At 39.3% G+C, this 23,204-nt stretch overlaps 1 protein-coding gene across 1 annotated transcript in view; it reads right to left on the bottom strand.

Moving 5' to 3' along the window:
* LOC124798663 (phosphorylated adapter RNA export protein) overlaps positions 1–23,204 on the bottom strand; it is a 116,136-nt gene that overhangs the window by 56,066 nt on the left and 36,866 nt on the right. The window contains exon 3 of the mRNA XM_047262162.1: positions 14,806–15,110. Within this exon, the coding sequence (XP_047118118.1) occupies positions 14,806–15,110 (305 nt within the window). The remainder of the gene's footprint in view (positions 1–14,805; positions 15,111–23,204) is intronic.

Genomic DNA, 23,204 nt, shown 5'->3' with positions numbered 1-23,204 from the left:
ATAGCGTTGTAAATTAGTACCTCTAAGAGTATGTTACTATCTTTCATGCACTCTCTCTGTTCAATGATTTCCATAGGGAAATTCTCAGCTTTATGATTAATAGCTCTGTTTATTTGTAAAGGACACATTTCAGTTAAAGTCTTATTGAATAGTTTAGAGACATTTTTGCATTTATCATTCACATTTGTTGGATTGTAAACTGGTTCAAATTTTTCATTGCCTAATATCCTCTTAAGTTTACTATAGTTAAATTTTCTCTTATAAATAAATGTATCACTTTATATTTAAAAACAAAGATGATGTGACTTACCAAACGAAAGCTCTGGCACGTCAATAGACACACAAACAAACACAAATATACACACAAAATTCTAGCTTTCGCAACCAACGGTTGCTTCGTCAGGAAAGATGGAAGGAGAGGGAAAGACGAAAGGATGTGGGTTTTAAAGGAGAGGGTAAGGAGTCATTCCAATCCCGGGAGCGGAAAGACTTACCCTAGGGGGAAAAAAGGACGGGTATAGACTCGCACACACACACATATCCATCCACACATATACAGACACAAGCAGACATGTCTGCTTGTGTCTTTCCGCTCCCGGGATTGGAATGACTCCTTATCCTCTCCTTTAAAACCCACATCCTTTCGTCTTTCCCTCTCCTTCCATCTTTCCTGACGAAGCAACCGTTGGTTGCGAAAGCTAGAATTTTGTGTGTATATTTGTGTTTGTTTGTGTGTCTATCGACGTGCCAGAGCTTTCGTTTGGTAAGTCACATCATCTTTGTTTTTAGATATATTTTTCCCACGTGGAATGTTTTCCTCTATTATATTCAATGTATCACTTTAGATATAACTACATTCTCTACATCAATTACCATAGTAAGGGCTCTGTGGTCAGATATGTCATTGTCTGCAGTGGTTATACACTGAAGAGTCACAAACTGGTACACCTGCCTAATATCGTGTAGGGGCCCGCGAGCATGCAGAAGCGCTGCAACATGATATGGCATGGACTCGACTAATGTCTGAAGTAGTGCTGGAGGGAACTGACACCATAAATCCTGCAGGGCTCTCCATAAATGCCTAAGAGTGAGGGGGGAAGTGTGTTCCTGGAGCCACTATGTAGCAATTCTGGACGTGAGAGGTGTTGCATTGTCCTGCTGAAATTGCCCAAGTCCGTCGCAATGCACAATGGACATGAATCAATGCTGGTCATCACACAGGACGATTACATATGACACTTACACATGTGTCACCTGCCAGAGTCGTATCTAGACATATCAGGGGTCCCATATCATGCCAACCGCACACGCCCCACACCATTTCAGAGCCTCCACCGGCTTGAACAGTCCGCTGCTGACATGCAGGGTCCATGGATTCATGAGGTTGTCTCTATGACCATACACATCCATCCCCACAATACAATTGGAAATGAGACTCGTCCGACCAGGAAACATTTCTCCAGTCATCAACGTGCAATGTCGGTGTATAACTTTTCAAAATTGTATGAATGACTTAATGGATAATGTTGGAATTCCATGAAGCTTTTCGTGGATGATGATGTACACAGAGAAACCACAATGCTAGAGAACTGTATCAAAATGCAGGAAGACCTGCAGAAGATTTACATTTGGTGCAGAAATTGACAGTTGATCTTCAACATAAACAAATGTAACATTCTGCATATAATCAGGCAGAAAGACTCATTACTGTATGGTAACATGATTCCAGAATAATCACTGGAAGTAGTCACTTCCATAAAATATCTAGGATTACATGTACATAAAACTAATGGCAATTAAGGTAGATGCCAGACAGATTCATTGAGAGAATCTTCAGGAAGTGTAGTCCGCCCACAAAGGAATTAGCTAACAAAACACTTGTTCAATCAATATTTAGATATTGCTCATCAGTCTGCGACTAATACCGGGTATAACTGATAGAGGAAACAGACAATCCAAATAAGAACAGTGTCTTTTTTTACAGATTTGTTTATTAAGTGCAGAAGCATCACAGCGATGCCCTGTCAACTCTAGTGGGAAATGCTGCAACATAAGCTTCCTGCACCATGGTGGTGTTTACTAACAGAATTCTGAGAGTGTACATTCCTAGGAGAGCCAACCGACACACAGCTTCCTGTTAAGTGTGTCTCACAAAAAGAATCTGATAATAAAATTAAAAAGATTTGGGTTCACATAGAGGCTTACTGACAATTGTTCTACGCATAGGTCATTCACGACTGAATAGAAAATTATTGTTAAAACACATTTCCTTTACCACTTAGTAATTCATATGATTTTTCAAAAATAATGTGATTATGTACCGTTTTTTTGCATTTTTATACAGGCAATAAAATCTTTAAATTGAAATGTCTCAAATTTTGCATATCAGGTACCATCAAATACTATTAAATAACCAGGGAATTTGTTTTACTTTAAAGCTGCAAAAGTTTGTTAGTGGGGTTGAAATTTTTAGTGAATATGGAACTATGAAATTTTAAACAAATTGTTCTGGGGGAGGGGGGTACTCTTAGCTAAACTAACTACATCATATCAGGCAGAAATCTTGAATTACACCTGAAATCTGTAATACAATTTTGATATTTACTAGGAATGATAGCAAAGAAAGCAAATGGACTATTCCACTTCACCACATAGTTCATCTGAAATTATTTGTTTACCGGGAACTTTTCCCTTGCCAAATTTCAAGAAGGGAACTAATATTTCATATTCTCAGTTTGTAAATTGTCCTGATATCCAGATCAGACTGGAAATTGTTAGAAATATATACTAAGCTCTGCCTGAGAGTTTGTATAACACAAAGTGGTGGATTCTATTAATGCCAAGCACATGGTGCTTTTTTTTTAAGTACAATTCTTATAGTAAATAAAAATAATTTCATTTTTAAATGTATTTTCTTGTTATACAGAAGCCTACTCCTTAATCTACTTTCCTACATAACATTCACCAGGCGCGCAGGTGGAAAAGGAAAGTAATTTCCATACTTTTCCCAATTTTCCCAATTAAAAATACTCTTTTTCCCGAGTGAAAATACACTTTTATTCCATGTTAAGTAACTGTATACTTCCCTCATAACTGTAAACTTATCAATCCTTGGAATGGTCAAGGTTTTATACACCAGTGTAGAACTACCTGGCACTTAAAAAGAAAAAGGCATTTTGGAAAGACCTTTGAGGTGCAGCAACATGTACACTGAATATTTTCATGTTACGAAAGTACAAATTCGGATTCCACCAAAAGACAGCATGTTACTTTCTGAAGCATTGAAATCGAGATTACGATACACTTTTGTAAGCCAATCATAATTTATGTCATGTGATCTCGCCAGCCAACGACAACAGATATTCAGTGCATAGGACACATGATGTAGTCAGTCAACAGCTACATCACTGTTAAGTAGCATGAACACACGTATAGGAAAAGTTAATGATTTAAATTAAAATGCATAGTGTAGCTACAAGAAAAACTAAGCTTTCACATATAATACTGGTAATTTTTAGCAAGAAGCAATGTGCCAGTACAATTTTAAATAAAATGTCTGGTCTTCTGCGCTCGAAATCCTTCTAAGTGACTGGTCCTCAAAGTGTTAAGTTTTGAACGAGAGTCAAAGACTCTGTGATTTAAGGAATTCATCGCACATTCTCACACATAACCCATCTTGTGTAAAAGGAAATTGACTTTGAAAGTAATGGTTTTCAAATCACCAATTGCAATATTTTCCCATGACCTGTTAGGAACAGGTCATTTCACCAGTTGCCAGACAGCGCCAGGGAAACGGCGTTGCTGCGAATGCAACTACAATGGCTATGAAGCCCGCACGTTCATACATACATAAACATTAAGATATCTTCCATTAGCTCAATGAAAAAGGATACTTGGAATTTAGCGAACAGTTGAAACCAGCCAATTGTGTGGAATGAAACACTTCATTTCAAGTAAATTGATGGCCTCTGCATAAAAGATTAATGAAAACCAAATTTATTTAGCAAACCGACAAAAATAACTTCTTTGTTCTGCAAGACAATTAATGCGACTGCCAAAAATGTGGAAATAAAATGAAATCAGTAAACTGAAACTAGTAACATATTTTAGCCTTCCGTAATTCTGTATTTTATTTCACTTCATGACTACTTTGTTTTCATCTGATGTGGAGAGCTGTAAATGAAGCGGCTAGCAAAACCACTAAATGTAAACAAGGTTCACGTGGCGACTACTCCCTCCCACTACAACTCAGACTGCTCTGCGCATACACGAATCCGACAGCTTGGGTGTGCCAGGAAAATTTTTCTGGATAGCATCGGGCTGCTTGTTGCTACTGCTGATACAGCTAACAGCCACACTTCAAATAGCCAGAAGCAGGAGATGGTACTGCTCATATGAGACTCAACTGCAGATGTGCATGAGCCCGCTGGCAACTATCCAAAGGAACCTAACGTGAACACTTATGACATCACACTCATCGGAAGCAGTTTGTTGTTATGAAGTATTCCATGTCTTCGCCCTAAAGCCTTTGACAAATTTTGCTATTGGCTGACGCTTGTGTGTGCACTGTGTTTTGTTGTTGTTAATGGTGCATTTCCTTTGGAACTTACGTTTTATTTGGCGTTTTCCTCTCATTTATGTTTTATTGTTGCAGTATTAATCTGCAGTGGTGGGATACAGTAAAATTCTTTGTTAGAATATCAGTTCTTACGAGTATAAATCACAAAAGTTTAACTGTAAACTAAAACAATGAAAACTTCCCAGAATTCTGAAAACATCCTAGGTTTTTCCCAGATGAAAGAATTCCTCAGTTTTCCCAGATTTCCCAGTTGTCCCAGGGCCTACACACCCAGCATTTACCAATACTAAAGCACTTATCATAAAGAACAACTAACTTCCCTTTCACATTCTCACTGAATTTTTCTGTCAGATTTGCCAATCATTGATGAAGAATCATTCTGATGTAACTGTTGTTGTTATGGTGTTATTATTTTCTTCCCAAATTTAGAAATAACTGGGTCCTAGATCACATGGTTATGCAGAGGATAATCATTTCTCTTCCAGCCATCATATATCCTAGCTCACATCTCAAGCTTGTTGCGACATCTGTTAACTGGAATTGTAGACAAGTTTGCCAGACTTTTGATTTGTGTTGCTTGAACAGTGTACTTAATTAAGGTCTCAGAATTGGTTAAGTAACACTGAGGATGGGAAAATTCAAAGGCAACATCCACTGCCTACACCACAAATAGTGCCCACACCTTTTCAGACTGTTACGTTTGCTTGAACTTAATTTTCTTTAGCAGGACCACTCCAAAGATTGTTGTTTCGATTCTAGTGCAAGACAAGCTATGCATGTTTCACCTCCATTATTATATTGGGAAAAGAAATTCAAAGCACTGGTTTTGTGCAAATCCCAAAGACGTTCCCAGGGCTGGGATCGATTTTTGAAATAACCTATATGGTGTTGTAAATTTTGGTCTCACGTATTACACCCTACAACTGTTCACCCTGGTGGGCCCTGGTTTGTGAGCAATTGATGGGCTTGGAGGGGGGGGGCATTACAGAGTTTCTTGTGATTAACCAGGGCATTAAAAATAACACAAATTTCTGAGTGCACCATAGCCCAGCAATTACATTATTTGTGTGGTATGCTAAAATTGTTGCATTCAATCTTCTTGTTCTTTTTTTTGACATTGCTGTCAAAATGACCTCAATCATTATTTTTATTCAATTTGGTGGTTTAAATATGAATTTATTTCATTTCTAATCCTTCACTGTGTCGTCATCATCATCATCATCATCATCATCATCATCATCATACTGACTTTCTTATTCTCTCTCATTTTACTTCTTATTATTTTTTGATTTGGAATCTTTGTGCAAATGATTTTGAATATTTTAATGTTATTTACTTCCATTAATTTTCTTCTTTTTTTGTACTTTTTTATTTTTGTCTCCATCTGCATCTATACTCTCAAAGCACCTTGAGGTACTTGAGAGAGATTTGTACTAGTTATTTGGGTTTCTTACCATTCCATTCACTTATGGAATGCAGGAAGAATGAATGATTGAATGCCTGTAATTATTATAGCTTGTCCTTATGAGCCCTATGCGAACGACAAGTATGAGGTCATAGTATAATCCCAGAGTCATAATTTAAAGCGGATTTTAAAATTTTGTAAGTAGATTTTCTTGGGACAGTTTACGTCTATCTTCAAGAGTCTGCCAGTTCAGTTTCTTCATCATCTACATCTACATTTATACTCCACAAGCCACCACACAGTGTGAGGCAGGGGGTACCCTGTACCACTACTTGTCATTTCCTTTCCTGTTACATTCACAAATAGAGCGAAGAAAAAATGACTGTATGTGCGCCTCCTTATGAGCCCCAATTTCTTATTTATTCCTTATCTTCGTGGTCCTTACGTGCAATGTATGTTGGTAGCAGTAGAATTGTTTAGCAGTCAGCTTCAAATACCAGTTCTCTAAATTTTCTCCATACTGTTTCCCAAAGAAAACATTGCCTTCCTTCCAGGGATTCCCATTTTGAGTTCCCGAAGCATGCCCGTAACACTTACGTGTTGTTCGAACCTATTGGTACCAAATCTAGTATCTGGATTGCTTCAACGTCTTCCTCCAATCCGACCTGGTACAGATCCCAAACACTCAAGCAGTACTCAAGAAAAGGTTGCACCAATGTCATATATGCAGTCTCCTTTTACAGGTAAACCACTCTTTCCTAAAATTCTCCCAATAAACCGAAGTCAACCATTCACCTTCCCTACCACATTTCTCACGTACTCATTCCACCTCATATCATTTTGCAAGGTTATACCCAGATATTGAAATGACTTGATCAGGTCAAGCAGGATGTTAGTAATACTGTATCCAAACATTACAAGTTTGATCTCCCTACTCATCCGCATTAATTTATATTTTTCCAAATTTAGGGCTACCTGCCAACTGGGAAATTTGTCTTAGTCATCTTGTATTTTTCTACCGTTACTCAACTTCGACACGTTACCGTACACAACAACATCATCAGCACCTTAGCGCACACCATGACATCATCAACAAACAACAGCAGATTGCTGCCCACTCTGTCAGTCAAATCATTTATGTATATAGAGGACAACAGCAGTCCTCTCACACTTTCCTGGGGCACTCCGGACGATATCCTTGTCTCTGATGAATACTCATTACCGTGGACAACATACCGGGTCCTCTTACTTAAGAAGTCTTCGAGCCACTCACATCTCTGTGAACTTATTCCATTACGTTCATACCTATGTTAATAGCCTGCAATGGGGCACCGTGTCAAATGCTTTCTGGAAATCTAGAAATAGGGAATCTGCCTGTTGCCCTTCATTCATAGTTCTCGATATATCATCTGAGGAAAGAGCAAACTGAGTTTCACAGGAGCGATGCTTTCTAAAACCAAGACGATTCGTGCACATACGCTTCTCAGTCTCAAGAAAGTTTATTATATTCAAACTGAAAATAAGTTCAAGGATTCTGCAGCAAATAGAAGTTAGGGGTATCGGTCAGTAATTTTCCAGGTCCATTCTTTTACCTTTCTTATATACCGGAGTCACCTGTGCTTGGGACTTTGTTTGGGGTGAAAGATTTGCGATAAATGCAAGCTAGGTAAAGAGCCACTGTCATAGAGCATTCTTTTTCAAATCAAACTGGGATTCCAATTTGACCTAGTGATTTATTTGCTTTCAAATCTTTCAGTTGTTTTTCTACACCAGATACGCTTATTACTATGTTGTCCATATGGGCGTCTGTCCAATGATCAAATGATGGTATGTTTGTACGATTCTCCAGTGTGAACGATTTCTTGAACATGAAATTTAAAACTTCAGCTTTCATTTTGCTTCAACTGCCACACCAGACTGGTCAACAAGGGGCTCAATGAAGTAGACCCTCTTAGCAATTTTACATACAACCAGAATTTTCACAAGTCCTCTGCCAGATGTTTTACTAAGGTGTGATGGAGGTAGTTGTATGCTTCACGGATATATCTTTCCACAGATGCACGAATCCTTAGTTTGTTTTCATTTATGATTTCCCTTTTGAACCAAGCATGTGACAGCCTGTGCTTCCTCTGCATCTGCCAAATTTAGTTATTAAACCATGGTGGAACTTTTCGATCCTTTATCCGCTTACTAGACACATAACTCTCCAGACCACGATTTACAATCTGCTTAAACTTTGCCCATAATTCCTCTACACCCATCTTACTGGAAATAAGTGATGCCAATTCACTGTCTAAGTGAGGTGTTAATACCTGTTTATATGCTCTTTCCAGCAGAAACACTCACCTAGCCCTCTTGACTGATTTACTGACTTTCATAATCATAGTTGCTTCCCCATTTTATACTGACACTGTAGATAAGTTCCAGCCTATTTGTAGCTACAAGGTCTAAGATATTTCCATTGCATGTGGGCTCCTGAGATGCTCCAGACAATTGTCAGAAAACATGTTCAAAAGCATTTTGCTTGATTGTCTGTCTGTACCCCCCCCCCCCCCCCCCCTTGCAATGAATCCAGACATCCCAGTCTATATTTGGCAGACTAAAGATTCTTCCGACGAGTACTGCATGATCTGGGTATTTACACGCTACTGACCACAGACGTTCTTTGAATGACTCTAGAACTGTCACAGCAGAAACGGGTGACTGGTAAAAACATCCAATAATTAACTTGGTTTCACCTACACCTGTTATACATGACCAGATGATTTCACTGTCACGCTCAACTTCTACCTCAATAAAGACAATATTTTTGTCAACTGCAATGAACAATCCCCTTCTTATGGCCTCTGATCTATCTATCTGATATACACTCCATAACTCACTAAATATTTGAGAGCGTTCCACTTCATGTTTCAGCCAGCTCTCAGTCCCAAGAATAATTTGAGTGCAAGAACTTTCCTGGAGGGGAGTAGATTTGGGAACTTTATCACGAGTACTTTGGACAGTTCACTAATAAAACTGTGACAGTTGAAGTGTCTTTATTCTGAACGCTGTTTGACTTCCCTTGCTGTGAATCAAATGGCGAGAGTTCATCAGAGCCCCTCAAACTACTGCCTAGCCTAAAAAACCCTCACGTGCACTTCACAGGTACTCTGCTACCCATATAGCTGTTTCCTTTGTGTAGTGCACCCCTGACCTACCAAGAGGAGTCCTACAAATCCCTACATGATAACGCAGATCCAGAAATCTGCAGCCGAGACTGCCACAGAGAAGACAAAGCCTTTGGTTGAAACCCTCCATTTGGCTCCAAACTAAAGGACCCTGATCAACTTTGGGAATGACACTGCAAACTGCGAGCTCTACTTGCACCCTGTGTGCGAGGCCAGCAGTCTTCACCACCTCCGCCAGCTGCCTGTACAAACCAAGGATCACTCGGTGTTGACGTGAGCCACAACATGCAGATGACTGTTCAAGATACCTCATTATGTTTGGGATCAGAACATGTTCTAAGGTTCTACAACAAATCAATGTCAAGTTTATTACAATATTTTTATTCAAATTGTTAGTGGTGGCTTGGTGGCTCAATGGTAAACTGCCAGTCTACAAATCCAAAGGTCTCCGGTTCGACCCATGGTCAATCCTAGGATTTTTACCTATGACTTATTGCTTTTTTCATCTCTGGCAATATCTGTTGATGCAAAAAATGTGAGCTGCACTGAGATTCAGAATCCACAAACTGAACTGTAAGTTCCCCCATAGCTAGTTCAAAGGTCAGAGAAAGGCAACAGCGTACCACCTCCAACAGGACCATGACTAGTAAAGCACACTGTGGTGTTAAAAATCATCTTCAGTTTGATGACTGCTTCACTCTTTACTATTTCTACTCCTCATTTTGCTTGAATTTCATTTTATTTATACCTTCATTTACATCATTTTCTCCTGGGTTTGAGAAGAACTTATGCTGTAAATGTATGTACGATTACCATCCGAAAAATGTACCTCTTGTTGTAACCGCAGGAAAAAGCTAAGTCTAATTACAGTTGTTCTCAGGCAGTACGCCAGAAATAGTACGTAGTAAGTGAACTAAAAGTGTAGCGCTGGACGCAAGGTGTGGCAGAGGGGTCATAAAAGAAACACAACGCAGCTGGAGAACCGAGGCGGCAGTCCGAACTGCCTGCCGGGCAGCTGTGCGCGATAAAAAGCAGCTGTGCGCGATAAGAAAGAAAACAGCCACCAAGTTATAAAAATACAAAGAAGCTCCGTGCAGGGACCTGTAATAAGCACTCACTTAGAGTATCAACAGAAAGCACTTCTGGTTAGAGAGAGAGAAGTTTGGGAGTGGAGAGAGAAAGAAAGAGGGCCGCTGGTGGGGACTGCACTACTCATGAGGAGTCAATCAAGAGCTCAGGACACAGTGCGTGACCATATAGGGAGAGGACTCTCTATCCCTCCACCCAGCTTCTGAAGAAAAGTAATGAAATTAATACTTAAAGAATACCCAATAAGGACAAGTTGCACTTGACGCTACGTCACGCCAAGCGCTGGCAGGATCGAAGAGGAAAAGTTAACAAAACTCGGGAGCACGCTGCTCTGGGTCTCTCTCTCGAGGTTAGGCTCCCGGAACAACAACAGTCAGTGTGGATAACAGCAGCCGACTTGGGCTGAGGAACAGGCTGTAGGCAGGCAGCTGGAGATAGATGCCAATGAATGTTTACACACTGGTCGCGGGACTCTGATGTAGGGTGCTAGTGTGGGCAGAAGGTACTGAAGAGCTTCTATCAGGCGGTCGGAACGGTGGAAGTTAGTCAACGTCTCTGTAACAGACTTGGTCATCCTGTAGGTTTAATCACTACGCAGTTAGGGCAATCTGTATTATTTCTGAATAAACTAGAACTTGTGTAACATTTGGGAGAGTTTACTTCTACCCACTTCCTAGCCTTGTACCTTCACACCAGGGATTTCAACATCTTAGCCAGATCAAAAGTCTCCCTCTCACTAAGGTCAACCGGCTAAATCCCTTTCACAAACTGTGTCGCTTAATCCCTTGCAAAACCCACGCTTGGGATGCGACAACCTTATAACAAAGAACAAATTTTCGATAAGCTTGCACAGACAAAACAAATAACTCATTTTATCTTTTATTGGTATTTTCAAATATTTAAATTATTATTACAATACATAAACAAAAATATTTAAAAGCGCATGGACAAAATTTAAAATGCAAAAAGAATAAAAGGACGTAAGAAAATGAACAGAAATTTAAAAAAAAAAGTGCGATGATTAAAATGATGTGGCAAAGAATTAGAAATGAAACAAATGATATTGTAACCAATAAAAATAATATTCGAAGTTTTTCCAGTAGATATAAGTTTATTCAAACCCCACAACAGCGTGTGAACCCACGAACTTCTGCATACCAGCCAAGTGATTTTACTGCCAGGCCACAGCACCATTTTGAAGTCTGCTTTATTTGTAATATTCTAGCAAATCACAAGGAATTCCGACTTCATTTATTTTGCCGAGTTCTTGTAAAGGCGGGTCCACCAAGGTGACTGGCTGCAGGATGTGATACCTATGAGCCTAATCTACACTATTATATAGTTTGCTTTGAAAGGCCGATCTCACGCTTGGGGACATCTCCTTATCAATGCTTATTCAGTAACCAGCATGAGCACAAACTTCTGGTAGTTTAAAACTAAAAATGCAGAATTGACCCAATTGATACTTCTGAAATTTTGTTACTCATGCACTAACTGCATTCACAAATTACTTAACTGTATCTATTATACTCATTGCTATTATTTCTCACTGTATACCTAGAATTTTCTTTATGCAACTGCACATGAATGATGTGATGCTAAAATATATGCTGAATCCTCTGAGGTGATTACTTCAACTCAGTATACATGAAGCGCTTTGCTGTGTGTTAATTATTAGACACATATTGAAAACGGCTGATAAGTTGTCAGACAATGAAGTAATGGAATATTTAGAACATCTGCAGTGAGTTTCAGAGCAAGAGTCCAAAGGAAGTGAAATTGAAAGTCAAGAGGAACTGTTATTGATGATTATAATCCAGGCACCACTAGAGTAAGTGAAATTAGTTGTTATGTGCCCTGAAAAATTACACCGATGGCTGTTACAGCGATAAGACAAACTCCTCCGTCAAAACAAACGTATCAGTCAGGATGGGATGACACTTGGTACAACACAGAAAGACAGGGAGGAAGATGAAGGCGTCAGTTACCTTCACCATTTTTTGGGGGAGCATTCAGAAATTGCAAAGGATGGAGCATGATGGGATATTCTTGATTGTATCTTGAATGCAGCTGGAGGACTACACAAGCAAAATGTTTTCTATTAGACAGCAGAACCAATGCTACTGGTGAAGAAACAGGAAAATTCCCAGTACTGCTAGTTTTTGGCAGCTGTTCATAGATGACACAATTCTAAAACATACAAAACTGTGCTTGGAGACAGAAGGCCAGAGGCAACTTCAACAGTTGGTATTGTTCTCTTATGAGCTAAGTGCACTCATTGTAGTTTTGTATGGCAGTGGGTTTTATTGCATCACAGGAATCAAAATTGATAGCTTGTAGAAAATCTGAGACCACAGTTCTTTCCAAATACAATTGTAAGAGGTATAGTTAAGAGATCTTATGAAAATTCTTACGTTTTGATATCAGGGGACAAAGGTCAGCAATACTCAAAAAAAGACAACTGCTTTGCTATTAGAAGCTTGGAATAATTAACAGAAAATTGTTCCATGCTTTACAGTCCGAGACAAAACATCACACAGCTCTTTCCCATCAGGCCAGACATTGATTTAAACAATCCATGTCCAGTAAGCCAGATAAATTTGGCATCAAATTTTGGTTATCAGTGGATGTAGGTACCAAATGCCTCTAAAAGGATTTCCGTACCTGGGAAAGTATGGATATTGATCAAAGAAGAGAGAGAGGAAAAAAGTTCTCGGTGTTCGGAAGTTGAGAATCATTGTACGTGGAAGCTGAGAATGATTCAAACACAAATATGGATAAATGCTCCCGTTATGGCTCCTGTGAATAGCCAACAGATGCATGCCCATATCATTTATCACACCACTGCAACAGCTTTATTAAAAATGATACTTGCTTAAAAAGCATTGCATAATATACTGCTGTGAGGTGCAGACAATGCTGTGTGGAGCAGACAATGCTGAATCCGGTTACAGTAGTTCACTGTAGTTAAAATATTTAGGTTCTCCTCTCAGTACTGGATGTGCAGATATGGAGGGCTGGACCATAATGGGTGAATGACTTACATCCAGCAAATGTAACATCCCTGTCTTGAGCTACATGTGTAGGTCTAGTCTCAAATTATCGACTTCAAATTACAGCTGTGTATGACTTCATAAAGCCCTCTCCAGAGGCTATTTACTGCGTGGTGAAGCTCCCAGGACATGTATCTCTGATGGAACTGTCATTGTACTAACATCTCTAAATGTTCACTTGCTACAATATTATACAAGTTTGTTACTATTTTTTGTGTTACTTTTCTGTTTTATGTTGGTCTCACTTTTTCTTTAGTTTTGCAATATGCTAAATAAAATAACAACAACAATAACAGTCACTGGGAAAAGTTTCCAGCCATTGGATTGGTCTGTTTTGCACATAGGTCTTGCCATTTTCCTCTATAGTCATTGCTGCTTAGTCACCATCCTATTCCAGTCCTCTAATTTTCTCCCAATACTTTACACCACTCCTCTCGGCCAAACAAAACTAGGCATGTAAAATGCAAAGCATGCCTCTATAAACAGGAAATTGTACCAAGCCAAGAACATTATCATCACAAAATATATAAAAATGCCAAAATCGAGGATCTTCGTTTTTCTTTATCTCACTACTGCAGGTAATTGCAATTACTTTAAAAAGTTTGCTGGCTCCCTCAAATAGAATGAGTCGTCATTTGATTAAGACCACTGTAACTAAATGGGACAGCTTTCACTTTATACTTTCACACAATATTGCTCTCTATTAATTGCACAGCTTCTGAAGACAGGGTTGAAATTATATCATGAATTGTGCCCTATTCTTGTCTTTGTCTGCCTACTTGAAGATGCACAGTTTTGTGTCATTTTTATCTTTTGCTACGTATCTTTGAAATATGTATGTATTTGGTGATGAAGTACTTTAAGGTATCTGTAAATTTCCAGTACTTGTAACTGTTTTGAATTCTGATACAGTCCGACTAGAAAGGTTCACAACTGATGCAAATGACTAAAATTTTGGTGATTTTTGGGCATCATTCTCTCTTTGGCTTGGAGGTTGGTGTATGGCATATGAAACTTGACCTTTTAATTATTTTTCTCCTGAATGAAGACTATTCTACTCTGAAATGGATGGCTTCCTACTATTGTCATTCTATAAACACTTTTTGTCCCTTAGGTTGCATCTGGTACTACAACACTAAAGTTGTAGGTGTACTGTTTCTTCTGTAGATAATTTGAGATGACAATGAGGTCAAAGCTGATTATAGCTTGATGAATGTCATTAGATTGTGACTGTGAAATTCACTTTGCAATAACTGACAATTATTGTTTCTACCCATACCAAAGCAAATGTACATACATAATGATCAATAATAACTAAAGAAGTGTGAGACAAAAATGACAACAACTAGCTGAGCAATGACATAATGTCACATTTATTTGCATACTAAAAATTATTTTAAGTGCTTTCTGTTTAGTGGTAAGAAAATCGCTTACATGAAGTGTGTTTTCTGCTGAAGAGAAACAGGATCCACAATAATAATAGCAAACTACTTGAGTAAGATAACTTACATATAAGCTCCTCCTTCTGCTCCCACAACTTGTCAGCAATGTCTTTCGCAAGCTCCTCTTCAGAATCATCTGGGCTGCAATTCAATGCAAGTAAATGCCTTGGTGCACAATGTTCATTATCATTATTGCTCCCACTCTCTCGTCGTCCTAACCGTTGTTTGATACTGCCTCTCTCATCAAACCTACGCTTGTTGCCGTACGTTGGTTCCAAGTGACCAGTGAGAACAGCTGAATCTTCAACTGTATCTACAGTGGTATCACTGTGGTGTCTGAATGCCAGCCTGTAGTCGTATGACTCTACATTCCTAAAAAAATAATATACACAATATCAAAAGGACAAAAATATCTAAAGGACACAATCTTCAACTTGTTACATACTAAAAAACAAGTCAATATAGTGTAAAACAGAAGAAGGGTGCCTATTTATCAATTTAACAACCAAGAAAATCTGCAACAGAATGACAGACACTCACACAAAAAACATTTTTCAAATCTCTAGCATTCTCAACATTTAAGCAGGCCATTTGTTGGGAAAAAAAGGACAAGTTAACAGAAAATATAAAATGACACAGATCATGAATATTATATAATAAGAATTGAAATTTAAAATGGTTAATTAGAAGGTAGTTCATAATAAATAAATACAGAAGTAAATTGAGAGTAAGAGCACACAAATATGCTTGCAAAAAATCACAACAGTCATGTACAACTCTGATCAGAATGAAACGGAACATAGCAGTTTTCGATTTATATACGGAACAGCTGCAAGAAAACAATAACAAATGATGTTACACACAGCATTTTAAACCAGCAGTAAAGAACATCACTTCTCACAAAGGCAAACAGATCCACAATGAATCCTACAAGGTTCAATACTAGGACAAATTCTTTCTCATCTGTCAATGTAAATTCACATTCAACACTAGTGACAGTCCTAACTGAAACAAACAGCATTGAGCAAATTCCACTCGACGTTGAAGTCTCTAAAAAAGATTATATACTTGGTTCCACCTAAATGACTTAAAATTAAACATAAACAAATGGCTAATTATACTGTTTAATACTGCTAAGCATTCAAGAGCACATGAACTCAGGAAACAGTCCACAGAAAATTCTTACAGAAGTGACTTGAGAAAAATCTATCATGGGCCACACAAACAATTTAATACAGAGATGTAATAGTTTAACACTTGCACTTTTTGTACATTGCACCTCAACAAACATGTCTCCAAGAATTAGGTTATCTATATCTTTATATGGTTGCAACATGCATTGTGTGTGTGTGTGTGTGTGTGTGTGTGTGTGTGTGTGTGTGTTTTACAAACATGAATAATGAAAAAGCAAGACACTCATTTGTCCATTATTAAGAGATGAGAATTCTCCATTTTATGTTTTTGAGCTAATTTGTTTCATGCATAAAACTTGTAATTACTTCAAGAAAAAATATTTCTATGATTCACATGTAACCTCGAATAACAATAGTTTCATGTTCTTTGGTTGGTCAGTTGATTTGGGGGTGGGGACCAATTGGGGGTGGGGACCAATTAGCGAGGCCATCAGTCCCATCGGATTAGGAAGCATAAGAAGGGAAGTCGGTCATGATCTTTCTAGGAAACCACCCCGGCATTTGCCTGAAGCGATTTAGGGAAATCATGGAAAACCTAAGTCAGGATGGCCGGACAAGGGTTTAAACTGTCGTCCTCTTGAATGAGAGTCCAGTGTGCTAATAGATATCAAAGTTCTACGCTTAGACTCCAGAACACATGTACCCATGTCTGAATTTTATACACACACAATTTATAACAAAATAAAGGGAACAAATACCCACTGCATAATCATCTGAATGCTTACTATACTGTGTATTAACCATAACAATGCCAAAAGATATTTTCCGTACCACACATTCTAGGTGCGTGTGTGTGTGTGTGTGTGTGTACTTTACACCCCCCCCCCCCCCCCTCCCCAAAAAAAATAAAATAAAAATCATCAAATTTTGTTGAATTGTATTAGCAACATACTTTTTGAAGAGGTACTAATATGTAAGAAGTGTCCAGAACCTGAAATTACCTTTTAGCACTCTCTTAGCAAGGCACTTTCAAAACTACTGACTTTATGACCAGCACACACCACAAAAAATTTAAGAAATGTAAATTTTATTCATTATTGTTGTTACTCTCAACAAACCTTTTAAATAGATATTGATGTGTAAGTAAGAAAGTATAAAGCATAACATTTATTGGGAAAAGTGACATCTACTATTGAGAATTGAATTTTTGTGTTAACTGTAACTGAAAAATTTAAGACAGTAAAAACAACAAATACTTTTCAATATTTTAAAATATAATGTAAATGACTATATTATAATATTTTTAAAAGGTTGGCATTGAGTACTCCCCCCCTCATACCGTGTAGATTAATACAAAAATACTGCTGGAACTTGTAGCAATTTCTGGATAATAATATAACATTAAACAGCAAGTAATATACTCATATCATATGCTGTACATCACCACTTTCATATAAACTGCAACAAGTGTTTCCAACAGATGGAATAGTTCCATAACATGATTACAAATTCTTGAAGCCCCGCGTATTGTTCTCAACAATTTCATCTGTATGTGATGGGATTCTGAAGTAATATAACTTTCAATATTATGTAAAAACATCTCTGTTAAGATTCTAGACTATTAATCACTTTAGACATGAAGTCTCTTTCTAGACTATTCTAAGACGAGACAGAAACTATACTGTAAATAAAATTTGGAGTCATTGTCTGTAGAAACATTACACAGTAAACAAATGCTTGAAAAGGGACAAGCAAGGCAATTTTTCTGATGAGTTTCTATAAGGGTAATCACAAAAGTAAGGTCTCCAAATTGCTGGGGCACAAGGAAACTGTTCGTGTGGCTGTTTTTTTCCCTTGCTCCCTCCACTGTCTTCAGAAACAACCACAGCACATCCACTGGAGCTTTCAATCGTGGCTCAGCAGCCAGTTGTAATGGAGCTCCCATTACTCACTACTGCCTGCTGTGAAGTTTGCTCAGTTTTTCGAGTTTTGAGTGCAAAAGGTGTTAAACCAATTGACATCCATCAACAGTTGATGGACGTGTATGGAGAGCCATGTATGGGTGTCACAAATGCCTGCAATTCCAGAACAATCGCCAATGTTGAACAAACTGTGCTTCAAAATCAGTGGACCACTCTCAATGACCTCTGCAATATTGTTCCTGAGGTTTCTCAAAGCATCATCCTCCAGACTCTGACTGAAGTGTTGAAATTTCAGGTGCATGCAGGATGCGCCCCAAGAATGCCGACAGATGACCACAAAAGGGCAACCAATGGGTTGAAACTTACCACCAATTTCCTCAACACTATGCAGATGAAAATAACAACTTTTTGGATTCAATGGTCATGAGTGATGAAACCAGAGCTTCCTACTTCACCCCTGAGACGAAACAACAATCACATGAGTGGTGAAATTCTGATTCAACCAAGCTGCGAAAATTCGTTGTTAGACATTAAAAAAACTCTGAAGGGCGATTCATAACTGAAGAAGGGGAATGTTGAGCAAGGGCACAAGCCTTCTCCATGACAATTCTCATCCCCAAACCGTCCATCAAACTGTGGATCTTTTGCACCGGTTTGGATGGGACTTCTTCACCCACCCACCCAAAGTCTGGATTTAGCACCCAGTGACTACCACTTGCTTCCCATGTGGAAAGAACATTGGCTGGAAGGCGTTCAGTGACGATAACAAGGTGAAAGATGAGGTCAGGTGCTTTTACAATAGAATGGTAATGGGCCAGTATGATATGGATGTACAAAAACTGCTACAGCATTTTAAAAAATGCATTAATCGAAATGGTGATATTATGCAAAAATAGAAAAATGTTAAAGCTTTAAAACTATGTGCAAGTTATTGTATCTTTATTTTTTTAAAAAAATTGGAGACATTACCTTTGGGAGCACGCTTGCAAATAACCGAATGTGCAATGTTAAAGATTTTCCCTCTACGCTTCCTTTTAGATGTGTACACTTTACAACATGAAACAAACTTCTCAATTGTGATTATGCCTAAATAATTTCCCACAGTAGATGTTTCAGTCAGAAACAAACCACAACCACTTCAAGTGGCAGATACATCAAAACTGAAGGTAGCCCAAAAATTCAGTGGTAACAACTTCTGCCATTAGTACACTCAAGTAAGACAGTTCCAATACTGGGCTCCTGAGATACACAAGATCTAGGAAGAATAATTACAGATTATGTAAGAATTCATAATGAAATAGCACATGAAACTTTTGCATCTGATACCAATATTATGAAATTATTCCTTGCATTATTACACTATGTTTCCCCTTAACAAAAATGTTCTATAATCACATTAATTGCATAATAGCAAATACATTCCACTCCGCTGCCAGGCCCAAACATCTATGCACTGCTGTGTCACCTTCTGAACGGACAGAGAGAGAATGATTTTGGATTGGCATATTCTGTTCCAGGTAGATAATGAGAAGCTCGCTCTCTCCATGAGAAAGCGTTGTTATAGACTACCTCTCTTTCTCCCGGTTCCTACATTGAAACACTTTCTCGCCAGTAACCCTACCAATCAGATTCAACCCAAAACCAGCACTGAACTCTGCCTGACTCGGTTCACTCCTCCATCCAACTGTGATCTATCTCTACTGCCCCCAAATCAACCAGTTAACATTCCCGAATTTCTTAACGTAAAAACCTTGCCTCTCCATCATTTCCCAAATCCCTCAATTTGCAACCTAACCTTATGTCTGCAGAAAGAACCACAATCCACCACCTAAAATCTGACCCTGACCTTATAATCCTATCTGCCGACAAACATTTTGAACCACAGGGTTTACCTGGCAGATTGACTTTGCCAGCTGTCAGATTCATCCACCTACAAAAACTCCCACTGTGATCCCATTCTAGAAATCCAACAGGATCTCCAGTCTCTCCTCAAATACTTACGTCCATCCAGAATGTCTTGCCTAGGTCTCTCTCTCTCCCCACCCATACCTTCTACATATTTCCTTAAAACCACAAAACCAACCACCCAGGACACCCCAAGGTGGCCAGTTACTGTGGCCCCACTGAGAGAGAATCTCTGCTCTCGTAGACCAACGCTTTCAGCCTATTACCCACAACCTACCCTCCTATATAAAAGACACAAATCACTTCCTCCAACAACTCTCCACAGTTTTTGTTCCTTTATGACAAGGTGCCCCACTCGTCACTATTAATGCTACCTCTCGTTATACTAACATCCGTAATACCCGTCGTTTTGCCGCTACTGAACACTAGCCTCCCCAACACCCGATGGGTTCCAAGCCCACAACCTCCTGCCTGATCACCACGATCAACTATATCCTCATCCACAATTGCTTCACCTTTGAAGGCATCACCTAAAAACAAATATGCGGTACGTCAATGGGCACGTGCATGGCAACACCCTATGCCAACCTGTTCATGGATCATCTAGATTTTTTTAAAATTTGTGGTAAGATCCTATGGGACCAAATTGCTGAGTTCATCGGGTGGACCATCTAGAGAAATCCTTCGCAGCCACCCAGAATCCGTAACCCCTTACCTGGTTCTGATTCATTCACGACATCTTCGTGATCTGGACGAAGGTGAGGACAACCTATCCCCATTCCTCCAGAACCTCATACACATAAAGGCTGGCTAAATCAGTACCTCTGCCCTTACCAAACCTGCCAACCACCAGCAATACCTCCACTTCAGAAGCTGCCACGCATTCCATAACATCCCTTCTATACAACCCAGTCATCTGTGACCATCACACCTGTAGCGAAGAGAAGACCCTCTCCAAATTTACCAAGGTTGGTTGGTTGTATGAGTAAAGGGAGCAAACTACTAGTTCATCAGCTCCTTTTTACTCAAGCTGACAAGTCTACATGACTGTAGATCACAGATAGCCTACCTCACAAAACCCAGGGGAAGAAAATCCTAAGGTATACAAAAAGTCAACAAAGCTGAGATAAGAAACAAAAAGAAGAAAGGGAGACAAGAGGAAAAAAGGCAGGCATGCTGACCCAACTAGGGAACAACTGGAAGCCCCCCAAAAGCAATGTGCAATGACGGGACATACATTCCTCACTCCTGCCACTTACCAGCAGTACTCCACTCAGGAATTGCCTTGGAAAGACTAGCAACATGGACAGGGCATGAGAAGCACAGAGAGCAGGGCAGCTAGGTTGAGACAGTCCAGGAAAATGTGCACCACCGTCAAACGAAAACCACAATGACAGCGGGGTGGGTCCTTGCCACAGAGGAGATGACCAAGATTCAGACAAGTATGGTCCATGTAGAATCGGCAAAGGGCAGTACAGTCCTTGTGAGAGGCCTGCATGGAGGATCTCCACAGATTTGTAGTCTCCTTTATCACCTTAGTTTGTTAAGTGAAGTCGGAGTGAGCCATTCCGTATTCCAGATTCCTAAAACTTTACAACATAATACTGATCAGAGGTGTGTTTCTGGAATTCTAATCTCAATAGTCAGTTTAGTGGTAGACAGTATGGCCAGGATATCAAGGTCTGAGCAAAGGTCACTGAGCATCCACATTGTTTGAGGGCATACAGGGGATCCTGAATAGCAATGACCAAAGAATGGCGAGGGTAACATTGGTTGAGAGTTTAGAAACTGCTCAAGGAGACACAGCAGATGAGAAAGACCCACCAGTGCAGGAACGGATATGCTCAAGAGTATGAGAGATGGCTGCCATCTCCGCAGTGAACACTACAACCATCCGGCAAGGAGCCCAGTTCAGTATGTACCGTTGCAAGTATAAGCAAAGCCCAAGTGACTAGCAACCATAAAGCCATCAAAATAGACTACTTCTGAACCCCAGAATGCGCCAAGGGTGGAGAAAAAGTGGTGGCAGAGAGTCTCTAAAGGGACAGAGTCTTTCGGACCTTGTGATAGGTCAAGATGAAGCTGTAGCCGAGGCATGCGACACAGAGGTGTAAATGAGTGGGGCCAGAGAAGAGATGGCAGAGGAAGATGGATTTTCATGTTTGGAAAGAGGAGATGGTAGTTTATATGCTTAGGGGAGCTGTGAACAAGGGTAGCATAGCTGACAACCTGATGTTGGCACTAGATCTGCAATGGATCAACGAGTAAGCTGTTCACTCATGGAAATTTTTAGACTGAAGTAAGCTGATAGGTATACCTCCTTAAAGGAAGTCAGTCTAACTAAGGGTTCACCTTCCGAGGATGTAATGTTTCCAAGTAGAGAAGGAATTAGCGTATTTCATCAAAATATAAGAGGTATTAGAGATAACGTTAGTGAATTGCTTATAGATGTTGACTCTGAAATTACTGGTATATCAGAGCACTACTCAAACAATTTGACAATTCAGAGGCTTCCTTTACCAGGATACAGATTAGCTGGCTGTTTCTCAAGGCGTTCCTTGCAGGGTGGGGGAGTGGCTATGTACGTAAAAAACAGTATTCCATTTGAGTCCACAGACGTATCACGACACTGCACTGAACAGATATTTGAATGTTGTTTGGATTCCGTAGAAATGTTGGAACACATTAAGGCAATACTGACCCTACGACTTATCTTAGAAAATAGATTAAGGAAAGGCAAACCTGTGTTGTGCACAGGCAGTTGAATTTAGTGAAACTAAACATCTAATTGTTGTTGTTTGTACGTCCCCTATCTCCGATTTCAGGCCATTTCTGCTCAAACTAGAGAGAGTGCTTGATTCACTTTGTTAGAAGTACCAGAAATTAGTTATATGTGGTGAGTTCAATATTAATTTTGTATATGATGGTGCAAGGAAAAGGATGTTGATAGATCTCCTAAATACATATGATCTGATGCCGACTGTGTTTTTTCCAACTAACAAGGGAACCTCCCCATCGGACCCCCCTCAGATTTAGTTATAAGTTGGCACAGTGGATAGCCCTTGAAAAACTGAACACAGATCAATTGAGAAAACAGGAAGAAGTTGTGTGGAACTGTGAAAAAATAAGCAAAATATACAAACTGAGTAGTTCAAGGGAAGATAGGCAACATTAAGGAGGATAGGAACGCAGGAGCGCCGTGGTCTCGTGGTAACGCGAGCAACTGCGGAACAAAAGGTCCTAGGTTCAAATCTTCCATCGAGTGAAAAGTTTAATTTTTTAATTTCAGTTTATGTGACAAACTCTTATGTTTTCATCACTTTTTTGGGAGTGATTATCACATCCACAAGAAAACCTAAATCGTGCAAGGTAGAAGAATCTTTTTACCCATTCGCCAAGTGTACAAGTTAGGTGGGTCGACAATATATTCCTGTCATGTGACGCACATGCCGTCACCAGTGTCGTATAGAATATATCAGATGTGTTTTCCTGTGGAGGAATCGGTT

Source organism: Schistocerca piceifrons, chromosome 5 (assembly GCF_021461385.2).
Source record: "Schistocerca piceifrons isolate TAMUIC-IGC-003096 chromosome 5, iqSchPice1.1, whole genome shotgun sequence".
Taxonomy (NCBI): Eukaryota; Metazoa; Arthropoda; class Insecta; order Orthoptera; family Acrididae; genus Schistocerca; species Schistocerca piceifrons.
The sequence above is the reverse complement of the archived record's forward strand: the minus strand, read 5'-3'. Positions and strand labels throughout refer to the sequence as shown.